Here is a 17242-nt window from a genome sequence, read left to right as displayed (position 1 = left end):
AGCTCTGAATGGAATGAGATGGTCAGAGCTATTATTCTAGCTCCTTGTAGACTCCAGCAGGATACTGGGTTATATATCTGCTTCAGATTACTGAAGTTATTGCTGAAAGAAGAAGGAAAGCATGCAGGAGCTGATTATGGAAGCCCCAATATACAGGCTGTGATTTAGCATGGTAAATCCCATATGCCCAGAACAGTGGAATATGCCGGATGCTACCTCCACATTGCTTCTTCACTTTAGTCCTAATTATTATCAGCTAAGGCCATTACCTTTATCTCAAACAGAGTTCCGTGTGAGCAGATCAGAAGGTGTGACAGTGGAAAAAAATTATGTTAGCTATGATGAAAATATTTAGTGGCATCAGTCCAATTTTCCTAAGGGGAGAGATGCACGTTAGAAGACAGTCTTCCTAAATCCCAGCTGAAGGTAAGATCCTAATTAGAAGATGAATGCCTTAAGCTGAAATGTTTTGGGTCAACCTCAGAATAATTTTTCAGGGAGGTTTTCTATTACACACAAACTCATGTGTTCAGGTGCAAGCCACGAACACAGGCACTGGACCAATCCCCAGACCTCTATTTCAATTTAACCACTTTTCTAATTTGGTCACTGAAACAAATAAAAGAAGCTCCAAGATAGTTTGTCTAGAGTAAGGCAGCAGCTTCCGCTTTCTCAAGGAACTTGCTACTCAGAGAAGTATACAGAGAAGATGGAAACTGCGTGCAGGATATTAATAGCACAAACCAGAAGAGAAAGCCATCTTTCTCAGGTATTACCCCACAGAAAAGGGCAGAAGGAGATGCTGCAGGCTTATGATGATTGAGGAAGCAGCAGAGGAGGTAGCTAGGAAGACTGTGGAGCTGAGAAGCCTGGAGCAGCAGAGTATCTTGGGTCTCAGCATGTGTTTATCTGTGAATGGGGGAGAGAGAGAGAGAAGAGACTGCAGGTCTGGGACAAGTCATCTCCAAGTGAAAAACTTGTTAAAGTGTGAACTAAAGCTAACCCCTAGTGGCTTGACTAACATCCAGAAATATGATGGTGTTTAGAATAGAAATATTGTTGTGAGGTGGAACCCAAGCTGAACCCCAAACACAGTCTGAGTCATTCTTGTTTCAAGAACCAGAACTGAACCTGGATCATTATTTCGAAGTCTTGTTGAACTGGAACTGAATCTGTATTTGAGTCACAGATGACTGCAAGATTTATTGCGTAACCCCATAGTCTTGTAAACACGCTGGTGGTAACAAGCTGGAGGCTCTGTGTTAAGCTAACCACACAGGCCTCAGGGTTGGTGTTATTAGGCTTGCTTGGAGTTTTGTTTAGCTGTAATAACAATTGTCTTAGGAACATGTAGCTATTACCTAATTTGTTTTAGTTTTGCTTAATTCTGAATAATTGTGTGCTATAATGCCTATCATCAGTAACTTTATATAGGCAGGAACAGCAAGCAGTCGTGCCATATATAGCAAAGTCTGATCCTGAAGTAGTGATGCAGCATAAAGGAATACCAGCATGGGCTGACGACAGAGGCCTTAAAGGCATGAGCATAGGATGATGTTGGTAGTCTCTGGGTTATCAACAATTCCCCGCTGGTCAGTTACTTACAGTAAAGCAAACTTAGGAGCTGAGAAGAAAAAAACTGGTTTAGAGGAAACAAAGAGAAAAAGTAACATAAATAATTAAGTCAGAAGTAACACAGATTTGCAGACAATGTAGAAAAAGCAAAATGTAAAGCATGTTAAAAAACATTAAAATGGCCCTGAGGAAACCTTGGGCTGAAGAAGAAAAAAGGAGGCATCAACACCATTCACCTCCTCACAAAAAGGAGGAACTTCACTCATTCATGTTCATGAGATGAACATCACAGTCCTGCTCTGAAGACCTCAAGATGATGATTATTTGACAATTCCAGCCCTCACAAGACTGAAACTGACACAAAAGAAAGTGTAAGGGTGAGCATAACTTCAGAGGAAAAGAAATAGATACCAGGAGGGGTATTTGTACTAGAACTTTTAACTATAGTATTGTTGAAGAGATTTGTTTTGCATTAACTAAATAGCTTTGACCCTTAGTGTTAGTATCTTTGCAATTCAACCAATAATAATTTTCTGTTGCATTTTGGTTATACAGATCAAACGCTCAATTAGACTAACCACAAATTCTTGGCTTCATGCATAAAGTATGTTCCCCTTAATGCCCATAACAAGATTTTGAGTGTAACAGCTGCTTAGTCTCTTCAAGCATTGCACAACTCTTTCTAATGCCTCTCAAACTATTACAGTCAACCCAAGATCTGTTGTGGCAATCAAATCCACTGTATTGGCAATGGACAAGAAATTGGGTCTTTGGTGGAATGACTGGATTACCTTAACTTTTCTTTTGCATCTTTAAAACTTTCAGCAACATAGTAGACAGGCTGGAACTCAGTAACAGGGTACTTCTGCACAGCAGTCTTCTCCAGGACAAGAGGCTGAATCTCAGGCTTACTTGATAAACTATACTATGAGCAAAAAGGTAAGAAATTTATTTCAGTTTAAAAGTGCTTGAATTTGCTGTGAAAGAAATATAGAGCTACTGAATCCCACACAGTTTCAGACCGGAAGAAGTTGCTCCTGTGGAATACGTTGACAATGTCACTTACTAGGAAAGAAGCAGGTATGAGTTCTCTGTGTACTTATATACTGACACATGTATTAGAGCTCTTCAATGAATTACCACATTTCATGCTATTAGTATGCAAGAAGTAGGAAACAAAATAAGAATCTGAAGATATTCAGAAGAAAACATTGTGTGATTATAAACATCTTTGAAATGTTTTTATAGAACACACCTGCAGCTCCCCAAACGAAGACAGCAGCCCTGCACCATACGCCTTGAGGGAATCACCTTCCTTACATAGTCCAAATTCCACTGTAAACCAATAAACCTAGCAAGAAAGTTAGACAGAAATATGATTCCTTGATCAAAAAGAGAAGGTGCACATCATTGATTTGAATACATTTAGCATTTCCAGTTCTACTTAAAATGTTGCCATGTGTCAAATATCAACTGTATAAATACAATAAATGTCCCCACAGAATGAAATTCTTCTCCTGAAAGGGGCACAGTGCTAGACTCATGGTGCCTGCAAATCAGTTCAGCTCCCTGACAAACACAGTTGTGGTTTATTGTGCTTACATTTTTCAGCAGAGCAGAGACAATAAAATTATAGCAATAAAATTTCATTTTTTGTGGCCAAGCCAGTTGAAGTTTGAACCTTAATTGATAGAAGTTTGTGTCCCATTTCACACAGAGGGCATCTAGCTGCAGTAGCAAGGGGAAATGGGTGGTTAGTGCAATATTGAAGGAAGATGGTGTGTGGCCCAGCTTGACTTCTTGGTCTATCATTTTGATGGGAAACCTGCTCTGGCTCAGAAGAACTACCTCATCTATCAGAAGCAGCAAAGGTGACGGAATGCTTTTCCCAGGTGAGTTGGCAGTGGGGACACTAATCTCATAGGCATATATCCTTTTTTTTTATTTCAAGTTTACAACTCTGGGTCTCAGTAGTCTCAGAGTAGGATTCAGGTGAGCCACACTGACTGCAAAGGACATTATCTGCCTGGCAGCATGGAAGAGAAGAGGCACTTGCAGGTAGAACAGCTGCTGAAGCTGCCTCCTGAAATTTCCTGCAGGCATGTAGTCACATGTAATCTCTTCTTGCCCAATATGTTTGTGCTGGAGGAAATCTTGTCTGGGCTTCTGTGTTTAATCACAACTGCCACTTTGAATAAGGGGTGCCAAAGCTTTTTTCCTTCAATGCAACTGTTTCAGGGTGGGGTTTTCCAACCATGGACTTCACTATGTTCCCATTCAACTCTATGGGAGTTCTATCAGTGACTTCAGTGGCAGCAGAATTAAGACAACACAGGGTGCTTCTGAAAATTGAGCCCTCATTTATTAAATTACCGTAGCGAGTTTCTCGATGAAATCATCTGGAGCTCCCAAAGATGCCAGTCCAATTTCCTGTAACAATAAACCATTATTCTTCAAGCTGTTTATTGCAGACATTCTTAGTGTCTCGTCTTATGTAATTTCTCACATTTTAAATGTTACCATCACTTACTACCACACACAAATGTTTACAGGACATGTTCCTATCGTGCAACATCAATTTTAAACCAGAAATCTCTCCAGAAATGAACAAAGGGTCTTGTCCAAATGTCATTTACAAGGCATGATCCTTTGTGCCTGGTACAAAGCCACTGAGGTCAAATAAAATTTTCCTCTTGTTTTGACAGGCTTTTGATCAAGTCTACAATGCACATCTGAGAGAATGACATGGTCAAAAGGAAGTAAATCAATCACACTCACACACCTTAAATATTTCTCTTTGTTTTGATGAGCACTGATTGCAGGAGTTTTCCTGGAGCCTTGAATGTGTTATTTTTTCTGAATGACAGGCCATGACTTGAAAGAGCTTATTCATAACTTGGGAGCTAATGGAGACTTTCCTGGGAAGCATGCAATAGCTGGATTCAGAAGACAGCCACACAGACTGTATATAGGCAGGTTCCTTTTTTGGTTTACTTCAGTGAGGACTGCACAGTGCAAAAATCAGTGCCACACACACACATACCAAAAGCATGGGAGCAGCCATCACCATGTCAAATCCTAAGAAGCCAAGGTGCAGTACGGCTTATCTTGAAGGAAACCCGTTCTGCGAAAGGGCAGAGGGCAATACTGAGTGCTTACTAACTACGAGAAGCCAACTTTTGTCTTTTGAGCAGGATGTTACATCAAGTCCATTTTCCCTTCCTTCTTTCCTTCCTCCCTCCCTTCCTTCCTCTGTCCTTCCATCCTTTCACTCTTCTGTCCTCTATCCTTTCTTTCTTTGTCTCTCTTTTTCTTTCTCTTCTTGTCTTTATTATCCCTTCTTTCCTTTTTCCTTTTTGTCTTTCTGCTTTCTTTCTTTCTGTCTGTTTGTCAGTCTGTCTTTCTCTCTTTATGACTTCTTCTCTTTGTGTCTTTTCATGTTTTCTGGTAAGATGCAGCCAGAAGTTTACTCCTTCACTAAGGTTTGGCTTCTTTTCCAGAGACATTAGCACTACCAAAGCAAAAGCTCATCTCCAGCCTTCTCACATGTTTGCAGCTGGGACAGTTCCTCACTTTACTCAGCCTCTTCTGTGGCTTCAATAAAAACAAAAAAATATCCCCACTTTCTCTAACATTTGGTCTGCATGGTGGGACAATAATTCATCTGACTCATGAGCCGTTTAACTTTGCTCAGAAGGATCAACATTTACAAAAAGTGTTATAGATGATGGCTTCACAAAGGACTTGCCTGTAAAAAACAACTCCACCAACACAGATATTTGGAGTTTGAGTGTATGAGTTCACTGAAGTGATCTGTGTCAACATTTCAAACAATAAATAAATCAGCCTCGTCCACTCTTAAACAGTATGCTAAAAGGTAAATCCACCCCACCCCTCATAGCCCTTGGTTCATCCTCTATATTAGTCTCTGGTGTGTTCAATTATATAAACAGTATAACCACTGAGTAACCTACCTGGGAAAACTGAGCAAAACTGGGATCGGCAAACAGAGGTACATGTCCTAGCAGCTCATGACAAATATCACTGCAGGAAAACATGACATCTTTAATAACTTTATTTTAGGAGATTCATTAATTCATCCTTTCATTTCACTATTTCATTTCATTTAATTATTTCATTTCACTTCATTATTTCATTGCATTTCATTTCATGATTTCATTGCATTTCATTTCATCATTTTTTTTCATTCTTTCATTTTATTTTCATTCTTTCATTATATCATTTCAGTATTTCATTCTTTCATTCTTTCATACAATGCTGGGTGAACACCTAGAGTCAGCACAGCTGCTTGTACCAGCAAATAAAGCTCAAGACTCACAGGAAAACATTTTTCTCTAAAATTATTGTAATGGAAATGCTTGCACACTCCAGGGTTTTCAGTGCTTTTATCAACATACATCCCTCAGAGGAAGGATGATACATTATTTGTTTTTCCTTATGGAAGAAAACCATCCATTCAACTGCAGGCCCAGCTCAGGAATGCCGAGAAAGAAATCACTCCACTGAAGAGAACATGGACTTTTCCATCTTAAAGACAAGAAATCTCTTTAGATGAAGCTCAGGCTACTCAAACAAGTCACCATGGTGTCAACATGTACCTCAAGAGCTCAACTCCAGTCCCTGTTATGGCCCAGAGCCTCCCACTGACAGGTGGAACTTGCTTTTCATCAGGTAGGACTATTTTCATCACAAGCTGAAGTTGGTGGCAGGAGAGGCATGTCTGGGGAAGAACTCACCTAGGGACTGCTAGATTTTTCAAAGACAGAGAAGCGATTTGGTGAGATGGAAAAGGGACAAGATGATCCCAGGAGGGCCGGGTCTGTGAAAGACATTTCAGCCTGGCTTTGTGCAGAATGAGAATGGGGCAAGCAGAAGCAGGGAGGAAAACCAGAAGAATGAGGGATAGAAAAATGAAGGGGGAAAAGGAGGTTGTGGGAATGGGTAGGAAGAAAAGAAATGGTAAGGGAGGGGAGGAAGAATTGCAACAATATGAAGCAGAGGAAGAAAACTGTTTTGAAAACGTCAAGAGGAAAAGGACAATGGACAGGGACAGAGAGAAACATTATAGCATAAACAGAAAAAGAGAAGGAATCAATGATCTGGGCTTCCTCTATCTTACTGCCAGAAGCTTGCTTGCAACATGTTGAGTCATTCCTGCACTAGATTCCACACCACTATTTGGGTGCTAATAGCTAAGCTAAATGCCTTTGCACACTGCTCTCTTGCATCCCCACCACCATGCAAACATGCCTTCAGTAGCAGAACTGTCTCATCCGCCCCATGAGAACTTGCAGATGAGGATGTATCTCATTAAAAAGAATAGAAATCTTCCGAAAATGTTTTCAGAAGACAGCAGTCGTGTGGCTGCTCTCCATTAGCTCTGTTCCCAGGAGTGCTCCCCACATGGCTATTATCAGTTGGGCTGACCCTGCTGTTAGTCTGCTTCAGCTTTACACGTTTTCTATGCCAAAGTACTTACGGCTCTGGTGTGTACATGGGTTTGGATGCATGGCGAATATACTGTGTAGAGTGGAATACTCTGAATGCCAGCCCAGCCAAGAAATCCCGAGAGGAGAGTAAGCCTGCAACGGGACGCAGGCGAAATCCAGTGCAGGCTGAAGGGACAAAAAAATATCATCTTAAAAACAGCTAGTGTGCTTGATTTATCCTTATCCTGACTCCTCACAGTGGAAACATTTGTTAATTATTTTCTATGCTCTCACGTTAAACAGAATTGAATTGTGAAAGAGCAGGGAATTTTCTACCCATGTATACCATTACAGTATCTGAGCATCTGTACCATTGTACACCCAGAAGTTTTAGAAGGGGTACTATAGGGAGTCTGTGATAAAGCAGGGACTGCTTTTCCATTTCTGGAAGCACCACCCCCACTGACAGCTGAGGCCTTTCCTTTGGTCTGGTTCTTTTATATGCTTCAAACTTACTCTGCAAAAATTTTGAAATATCTTCAAGCTGGGGAATGTTGTCCTCCCGGTAGCCACAGTACTTCTCCAGCAGTGGGAATACGTGGTTGTGCTCATAACAAGCATGAGTTGGATAAAGACTCTTCAGCTCCCTGAAGACAGTGCCCCATGTTTTCTTTTCTTCTTCTGTGTAGGTGACTCGAGGAATAGGTTGGCCACTGGGAAGAAAATGGATACCCTCCATAGGAGCAACAGAGGAAATGTCCTATGCCACCATCGTCACATTTCGGAACTTCACATGGGCTGGCTAGGAGCTACTGGTGCAGGTGGGGAGATGCCTTTGGTCTGATATGCAGGTGCAAAAGGAGCATCACTTGCTCCTAAGCATAGGCTGGGAAGGACTTTACTGACCTCAACTGAGATACTCGACTTTAGACAACTCTTTGCATCATTGTGGTAAAAATAAATTAATGAATATTTGCCTTATCAAGATGTTCTTCTAAAAATATTTGCTGGCTGTTGGTTTCAATTTGTTTGTATTTCTAGATATGGAGCAGCTGTTGTATTTCTTGCTCTAATACACTTTACATTAATTGTTTTTGTTACAACAGGGAAACCATCAGCTCCAGAAAATTGTTTCTTGGAAGAGCAGAGAAATTCTTATCTGTGCTTTATACTGTAACAGATGCAGATTCCAGCCACTTTGACTTTTTATAATGCCACGAATAATTTTGAGTCAAATCCCACCCTCAGGCCTCCATGTGCTTATATCATGTTGAAGCTAGCAGGAATTAGACAACCACAAGCAATGTAGTTTGGCCTCCCATGAATAGTCAATTCCTTAGCAATAATGATAGGGCCATAGGTGAATCCAGCAGCTTTGAAAAATCAAAGGGTTGTAAGTAACTTAATAGGGTTAACATCACTGCTGGAATAATGCTGGAGCTTTCCAAGCCCCAGAGATCCATTGTCAAACTCTTGATGACACCTCACCATCTCCCACTCCCTTGTTTTTCCCTTGAGCCTCAGGGCAGCTCCTCCGGAGCACTATCTTTTTCTGTCTCTCTGTATCAGCCCTCCTTGATCTGTGGAGCTTTAAACATCACGTTGAATTATTAGGATTGCTGGGGAATAGGTCCTATAGCACTCCTAAGTAATCCTGAACCACCTTCCAGGGCTACAGGGGGAAGCTATGACTTAAAAACCTTTCAAGTTTCAATTAAAAAATTCCAATGATCAACAGGGCCAGAAGCAAAGGAAGGCAAAGGGAAAAGGCAAGCTAAAAGCAAAGAGAAGTCAACAAAATTAAAAATCCAACAAAAACAATGGGTAAATGTATTGGGAGAGAAAGCAAAAGAGCAAAGGCAAAGCAGAGAAGCAAACAGCAGGAGGAAAGAGAACAAAATAGGTGCAAAAGGAGGGACACAGTAGTGGATGAAATTGATTACAGGAAGAATGTAAGACAAGCAACGACAGGACCATCTCACCTTTGTAGCTGGGTAGCACATTCATAAGCTAAGCACCTTTGCCTTTTCAGATATTCCCATGAAGCCTGATAACTTTGGTTGTTCTGCTGCCCAGTTCTCTGCCTTTCTGCCCCCCCGTGCTGGAGACACCCCCTTGACCTCTCCTCCAAACTGTAGACTCTGAAAGGCATGTCCACCAGGTGTAGCACCCAGGGCGAAGACACCACAGGTCCATCTGGGCCTTCCTGAATCAACACCCAAAGTCACAAAAACCACATGCCTTCTCGCCAGAAGCCCCAGAAGACCAAACATGGGCTTTCACAGCCTACTTATGTCTCTGTTACTGAAAGACCTAATCAGAAAGTCCAAGAATTTTGCGTAAAGGGTGCTTTTGGGACATAAGTCCACGTCTGTGTAGGATCTGTTTCTAATGTGTCTGAGGATCTGGATAGCAGGCTAAATATTAATTACATCTCATAATATAATGGTTTCAGTTTGACTGTTGGGGAGAGTGAGTGGTTAACATGGTTTTTGTTTTATTTCTATGTAGGATTTGGTGAAAGCCTGCAAACTAGAGACCAGAATTTGCTATCCATTATGCAGGAAAGAAAATCTTCTGTGGGATACCTAAAAATGGACATTAGATCCATCCACATCTGGCCACAAAGTTTTAACCAAATTTTCTAGCTATAAACTGGACTCCTAACATTTTTCACCTGAATTTTTTCACTTCCCATCCGTTCAATTTTGTCTCTCATTTTGTGATTAGACTATTAGCTCTTTGGCTCAGGGACTCTCTTTTCATCACAATCCTTTGCAAAGTGAAGCCCTAAATGTACAACATATGTTACTTTATCCTTTGCAATCACAATTTTTACCAGTCTCAGCAAGAATCAGGCCCAGTAGAACTGATATAAATGTGTGAGTGGCTCTGGGAACAGAATTTTATCTACTCCAGATCTGATCATTGAAAGCAATCAAGCAAGCCTATTCTAACTGAATTTATTTTTCTTGGGAAATGAGAGCCCAAATTGCTGATTGCAGCTGGGTCAGACATGATAAAAGTAGAGTATCAGGCTCTGGATTAGCATCAGAACCATAAGTTATTCATTATTTTAATAGTGTATGCAGCTCCTGCTTTAATGTAAATGATAGGCACTAATCCCCTAGCTCTGATTTAATGGGGAGAATGCCAGAAGAGGCTTTATTCAATGCTCAGGTCTTTGTAGTAACAACAGAGTCTGCTGCTCAATTAGACAACAAAGCCACGGAAGAGGGGTGTTGTGCAGAAAGGAGGGAGGCGATGTTCTCTTCTGAACGTGTGCCTGGAACAATTTACTTTTGTTTTACTGTGATTTGGGGATAAATGCATGAACAGGAAGATTTAATCACATGGCAGAGAAAAGCCAACAGCAAGAGGATGCTTGTGGAAAAACAAAGATTGCCAGCAGGGTGAGAGCCCTAGGAAGAGGGCAGAAGATGTGGGCTTGCTTTCTGCCCACACACTGAGCACTCACTGTCTGTAGTTGTAGGCGATATCTGCAAACTCCTTCCTCCGGGCCCGGTACACAGGGTCTTTGAACCCCTGGAGAGAAACAGCAATAGTCAGTCCGTGCACAGGTGGTGAACAGGCTTCCTCTCACTGAACACCCTCAGGCACGGGTGGTGCAGTCTAAGAAGTGCAAGAGGGTGAATGGGGAAGCTGTCTCCATCCTGCCCGGCTCCATTCTAACAGGGCACCGCTCCTTCCCAGTCTGCAGGGCCACCAGAGCAGCCATTCAGCCACAGCCTCCCAGCACCTCGTGTCCGCCAAGTCCTTTCATTTTCTCATTTCTGCTTGCCACAATAAAGGGAAACATTCTTATTTGCAGCACCAACAAGGTGCTTCTGCAAGAGCAATACACTAAATTAACAGCACTCAGATAACTGTGTCCTGGTTTCTCATGAAGCTTGTTGCAGTTCATGGTACAGCTGGGCTGATTTAGAGGAGCAGAGTTAAAACATGTTCAAAACACACTCATCGACTCAGTCAGACTTTTTAGGTGGATTTTCAGCATGAACTTACGCTTAAAGGTGCCCATTTTCAAACTGCTACAACAGTAGGAACTTAGCAGGCCAAAAGCCCCATTTGCACTACAAATTCAACCATTTGAATGGATTTGATTACTACAGGGAATGTCTAATAGACCTTTTAGTTGGGAGCTTGACCTTTGCAGCTAATTACTAATAAAACCAGGGATAAGAAATATAATCTCTAAATCTTCATCTCGTATAACTATTCTCCTATCCCAGTGTGCCTGCTATTTAGACTAAACGTTCCTCAGGGCTAGGAGTGCCTTCACCACCTGCAGTAGAGAAGTGTCCTTCCAAGCTAGGACACACTTCTGCAGGGCAAATAGCAACAACGCACTGAGCACTGCAGCAGTTCATGAATGCATCTCTTAGGGGTACACAGCACAACTGGACTGGGGCCATGAAACACAACCAAGCAGAGGAGGCAGCTGAAGTGAGATGGAGATCTAAGAGTGTAAGTCAAAAAAAGGCAGCCAGTGGCCTCTTTTGGCCAGAAGCACTGTCCAAGGTTAACCTGGCATACAGGTATTTGTGATAAAATCCTATATCACTTAACTGCTAAAAACATGGGCTCCTTTAATTTCTCTTTTTCTGCGCTCTGTGTACTGTCACACCTATTTACCCTAGCAGCTGGGTTTCCTTTTCAAGGCATAAACTGCTCACTAACTAATTCTAGGAACTGGAGCAGAGATGCTTCATTCCTTTTAATACCTTTTTTTGTTTGTTTGTTTCTTGTTTCAAATACAATCTTGGTCTATTCCCACATGACACACAAGGGGGCCGTTGACTCAGTGTATCTCCTTTCATTCTGCCTTTCAAATGACCACACTGAACATCATGAATCATTGTACATGATACATAACACATCTTGAATTAAGCAATAGGTAGTGAATGACTAATCACCCCATTTCAATTAAACTAATAGCAGCAATTTTTGTTGTGCTGCATGTAATTTATTTATAATCACCCTATCTCAATTAAACTAATAGCAGCAATTTCTGTTGCACTGCATGGAGCTCACTGTGTTTTGACAAATGAAAATAAGTTGTTGTTTGCTTGGAGAGGGAATAGAGGCAGAAAGTATTCTTGTATCTGGAAGAGCTGAAAAAACACTGAATAATTTTTTTTTTATCAGCTAAGCCAATGAAGCTTTCTGACCCTACCATTTAAACCACAAACTTTTTGAAACAAGGACCTTTTCTTTTGTTATGTTTCACCATACAAGAATCATGTCAGATTTAGCAACCGCATAACAAGACACTAAGCTCAGTAGTGTGTATGTAATCAAGGATCAAAAAAACAGTCTTCCTGTCTCCAGGCTATGATATGTTCCTTCTGTAATTTTTGTAATTTGTAATTCACAAAACAAGTCTGAAGTCACCACATCAGAGCCACCTGGGAAAACTAGAGGTGTCTTTGTGGTGGCACTGTGCTTTGATGACTGCTATGACTTCTAAGGTCTCCTAATATTTGCTCAAATCAAAGCAACCTTTGGTCCGATTTACTTCATAACCTGAGATAGGGCTGATTCTAACCCTAGAAATGTGGTACTCTTCCTGTCCTATACCATCTGAGACAGTCTACTAGATCTGTCTTAAAGCAGTTCAAATGTAAATGAAAGAAACACCTGTCCCAATAACTGGAAACATGTTGAAAAAAATAAAGATCTGTTTCTTACAGGATGATCAGCATCCAATTCTGCTCCATAGCTTAGGATCTGATTGGCAAACCTGTCCAGCTCCTGGATACTTCTTGGGAACCATGGCACTGCAAAACAGAAGAGAAACAGAGACTGGTATGCTGCTTCGTTATTTGGTTTGGGGCTGCCTTCTGATCTTTCCATCTTTTCATCATAAATATAAATAAACATACGCAACGGACTAAGTTCTTCGGGCAGCAATGGCCTTTCCCTGTAGTAGGAGGCAAGAGCAAACCCTGCAAGATATCTTGAATTTGTGGCTGTTTTGCACTGTTGGAAGAATACAGAGCATCAGAACTGTCTAGCCCTTAGCGCAGACCTGGCTTGTAATGTTTATGATTTTCTGTTTGTTATTCTGGTCTCTTGGCTTACCAAAATGCAGGGATTTTTCTAGAGTATCTTTCCTTTTACGGTAGGTGGAATCAGCCATTTCAAAGGAACACCAAGAAACCCCACAAGAATGATACAGGATTATTTGACCCTCTGGAAATCTCTTTCTAAGACCTCCTTGATGGCCTCACTTAAGCTAGGATGCTGAAATAAAATTATAAACGGCACCTAATACCTCAGGCTAGCATTGTTTACTGCAGTCTTTACACAATAATGCATTCATTTAATTAATATTCTGGTTCTGGTTCTCTATTGCCTTGTGACTCACATACTGTACACACTGCCTACAGTGCAGTCAGAATATGAAATGGGGCCACACTGACTACAAAGCATATAATGCCTGTGTGGCCCTCCCTTTATAGAAGGATATAAGTTGGAGGGCAAGGAAGAATAACAGGTCTTTCCCAATTCAGTGTGTTCAGGGAGGGGAAAGCAGAAGGCAAGTGTCTTCATGCCAACTGCACAACGAGGAGAGGCTCTTTGCAGCTCATGAGGTACATGGAACAGTCATCCCAGGGCAGACCTCCTTCCTGGAGCCACAAGTGTACTCACCCAGTGGTCCAGGCAGTCCCTGCCACGTGTCCCCTCAACAGCACGAGACCTGGCACACACATGCAATGGCTGTCCTAGGCTGCAGCCCCCTCTTCCATCTCCTCCAGGAGGATCCAGTTGGATACCAAGCCAGAGACCCTCTTGGCAGGCACAACTGGGCCTGGCCACCCCAGGTCTCTGCAACACTGAGAGAGGGAAGCTCAGTGGAGGGAGCACAGGGAACGTGGAGCCTTTCCAGTCTCTTGCCTAGGTACCACTGGCAGCTGGGCACATCTTGGAAGCTGCCAGTGCTACTAGGTTCAGCTTGCTTGGGTTTCCTTTCTGTTGCCCCATTCTTACATTTTCGGCCCTTTGACCCTAGCTGCCTGACCTTTTTCTTTTTCCCTTCCCTTCTGCCTGAGTCAGAGGCTACAGACATGAATTTAGTAGCCTGTGATGAACTTCTCACAAATACAAGTGCTCTTTGAGCCCGTGCACACATCTGCCTCCAGGAAACTCCGCAGCACTGAGCTCCATCATTTCTTTACATCTGATATGGAAAATTACTCCCTTGTGTTTTAAGCTTGATTATTTCATTTCATGTTAATTAGTTCCTGCATACAAAGATCCTTTGCTGTTACTCCCCTTCTCCAGGCCACCTAGGATTTTATAGCTCCGTGTCAGAGCCTCCATCTATTGTCCATCTTCCTGGCTGAGGCTTTGCCTGTGCATTTCAGACACAGAAACCGTGGGCTATCTTTGAGCACTCTCATCAACTTGTCTGCACCCCTTCCAGTTCTGCCATACTTTTTGTAAGGAAAGGTCACAAGACCTCCACCTAAGGTTTTATCCCATGCCTAGGCCATGCAATTATAACCCACATGGTCCCCACACTAAGCACAAGTCAGCAACGTGGACTTCAAGGCTAATACTACCCAAAGGTCTGCTGGTCCAAGGCCAGGGCCTCTCAGCAGTCTCTATGAATAAAATGTTTGCAGTTCATTTAGTGATTTTCTTGCAGAAATGGCAGTCGCTTGCTCAGTCAGTGCTTGGAAAATGGCTCATTCCCCTGCATGGCTCTGCTCAGCTGGGAGCACTGCCACTCAGCCATACCTCCCCATTTGATTTTGGGTTTTGTGCCAAGTGAACCTGATCCCCAGCCGGCAGCTGCTGCATGAGCTCCCTGCAGTGCCTTGCTGATGGAGTTCATCCCCAGACTGATGGACCACCTACAGGATAAGAGGATCACTCTGTCTCCAGGACTATTCAGCCTGGCTTTCTGCTGAGCCTAACACCATGAAGGGCACTTGTGGTGCTGGGCGCCTGCGAGGCACCTGCACAGAGGGGCCAGAGCAAAACCAGCAGCTTTACAGGCGCACTTTGGGTGGCCGCGGCTCAGCCCCCCAGTTCCAGCAGACTGGCTCCACCCAACGCTCCCGCTGGAAGCCCTCAGATTTTTTTCGGGCAGGCCAGGGGGAGCAGGCAGCTGGTGGCTGCCGGCCGGGACAGGTCCCGGGCTGCAGAGCCCCGGCCCGGCGGCTCTGCCTCCCCCTCCTCCCGCCTGGCAGGAGGGGGCCCTGGTCGCCCGGCTTTCCCAGCTGCGCACCCTCCTGCTCTGCCCTAAAACACTGACCTGAACAAGTCACTAGGTGGCAGCAGCAGTCCCAGGAAGACCTTCCCGGAATGACTTTTTTTGCTGGGCGTGCTGCTAGCTCCCTGTTTTCTCTAGAGATACTCTCCCCTCGCTGTTTGCAACCTTGCTGCACCTCCAACCCCTTGAGTTCAACTAGTCAGAGAGGGTGTAGGAAAAGGTGTGTGTGAGTCTTGGAGAGGAGCCGCTGCTCACTTGCCCCACGTGGAGGCTGAGCACACCCAGCCATCTTGCCCCTATTTTCCAGATGGGCAGCTGGGCACCGGGTTTATCTTCCAGCTCTGCCACTGAGCTTTGTGTGATGGTGGGGGAATTGCTTCACAGTTTTGTGCCTCAAACTCCCCAGTATCAGCTTGCGGTGAGGCACACTGATAAAAATGGTTTTTTGATTAGGCACCGGAAAAAAAGGTGTCTTGGCAGCCCCACAGCAAAGGATTTGTCAGTGTTAGAATGAATAACAGCTATTCTCAGGGACGCACCGTGACCTGAAGGGTCCAGACTGTGCAGACAGATTGGCAAGGGCTGAAGTCCACAGTGGATTTCAGCAGTGATATTTGTAGGGCTTTGCTGTCCTGAATCAGAAAAGTCTAGGCGGGCAGGATTTCAATCATCACAACTTCAGGAGGAGCTAAATCAGATATATAATAGGGACTTACTTTCATTAAATACATGTTATTGTCAAGATCCCCAAAGCATTTAGTGCAGAGCTCATGATAAGCTCTGGGACAGACCAGGGCTGATGCAGTATCAGTCCCGGGCATGGAGATGGGTGGCTTGCTTTTCCCCTGCACAGGAGCAGCTCCGTATCTTCTAGGCATGCAGCCCCTATGGGTACCTGACCCATTTTCAGCAGATCTGTGCCCTCCTCCCAGGTCCCCCCAGACACCAATAGTGGCTGAGAGGGAAGCTCTGAGCTCGCAGATGTGGATGAAAGGAGCAGACTGTGAAAGGAAAATCATAAGGATGCTTAGTGCCGTTTGCACCAGCACAGCTGACGTTAAGTCAGGTCCTGGAAAGTCCTGAGCCTTCTCAGCTCTCATGGAAACAAGACTCAAAGGTCCTGAGCACAGCCCCAGGGCAGGCACTGCACCAGGTCCATACAGCCCTCGCACCAAGGATCAGGGTGCAAAAGGGCTACTGGGTCTTCTGCCTAGCTGTGGTGTGTCAGAAGGCTGTCCCCAGCCCTCCTAGCAACTATTTAAAAGATAAAATCAAATTACCCCCTGGCTGAATCTATCCCATATTTTGTTTGCAACATCCTCCTCCAGCTTGTTCGCCAGACTCGCTGTCTGCCTGCACGGCCATTAATGAATCGCCAGGGCAAGCTGCTGCAACACTGGGCCTCTGTGAAGGTCTGAGGAGCAAACGTGGGCTGATTAGTAATAAATATTGATTTGTCTGTAAGTGAAACAGCAGCATTTATGGGATCATGCTGGACACCCAAGTGGTGACCAAATTACCGTGGGGTCAAACGCTTAGCAGAATGCTAATAAGCCATTTATATGAGAAGCAGCAAAGCAGGGGCAGTGAGGACTTCTGCAGACCTCCTCCATTCGGACCATTGTGAGGAGGGTCAAAGACAGGTCTATGCAATTTATAGCAGTTCAAGGCCCAGGTTTAGTCCTTTTTTAAACAGTCCCAAATGCTTTGGCCAGCCTCAGGGTTTAGCAAACAAGGCCCCTACAGAACCTCAGCTCCCAGCCTGTCTCAGAAATGCAATAAATTGTCTGCATTTCCCTAATGCTGCAACAAAATAATATTTGATTCTTTTTATTCATGGGCTCCAAGTGGACTGCAGATACCCAGCTTGTTTCCAAAAAGAACCATGAAGAGATGCACTGTGGTTTCACAACAAATTTTCCCATCTCTACAAAGGGCTTTCAGCCCAGTGATTGCTAGCCCATCTCATCTG

General features: G+C 43.6%; 1 protein-coding gene across 3 annotated transcripts in view; it reads right to left on the bottom strand.

The window, feature by feature from the left end:
* PAH (phenylalanine hydroxylase) overlaps positions 1-17242 on the bottom strand; it is a 42835-nt gene that overhangs the window by 4744 nt on the left and 20849 nt on the right. For all 3 annotated transcript variants that reach the window (XM_037389032.1, XM_037389031.1, XM_037389033.1), the window contains 8 exons: positions 12738-12826; positions 10504-10571; positions 7542-7738; positions 7076-7211; positions 5550-5619; positions 3949-4005; positions 2831-2926; positions 2367-2500 (listed from right to left, as the gene is read on the bottom strand). In XM_037389032.1, coding sequence (XP_037244929.1) covers positions 2367-2500; positions 2831-2926; positions 3949-4005; positions 5550-5619; positions 7076-7211; positions 7542-7738; positions 10504-10571; positions 12738-12826 — 847 coding nt within the window. The remainder of the gene's footprint in view (positions 1-2366; positions 2501-2830; positions 2927-3948; positions 4006-5549; positions 5620-7075; positions 7212-7541; positions 7739-10503; positions 10572-12737; positions 12827-17242) is intronic.

This window comes from Falco rusticolus, chromosome 5 (assembly GCF_015220075.1).
Source record: "Falco rusticolus isolate bFalRus1 chromosome 5, bFalRus1.pri, whole genome shotgun sequence".
Taxonomy (NCBI): Eukaryota; Metazoa; Chordata; class Aves; order Falconiformes; family Falconidae; genus Falco; species Falco rusticolus.
This window is presented reverse-complemented; position numbering and strand designations above follow the sequence as displayed.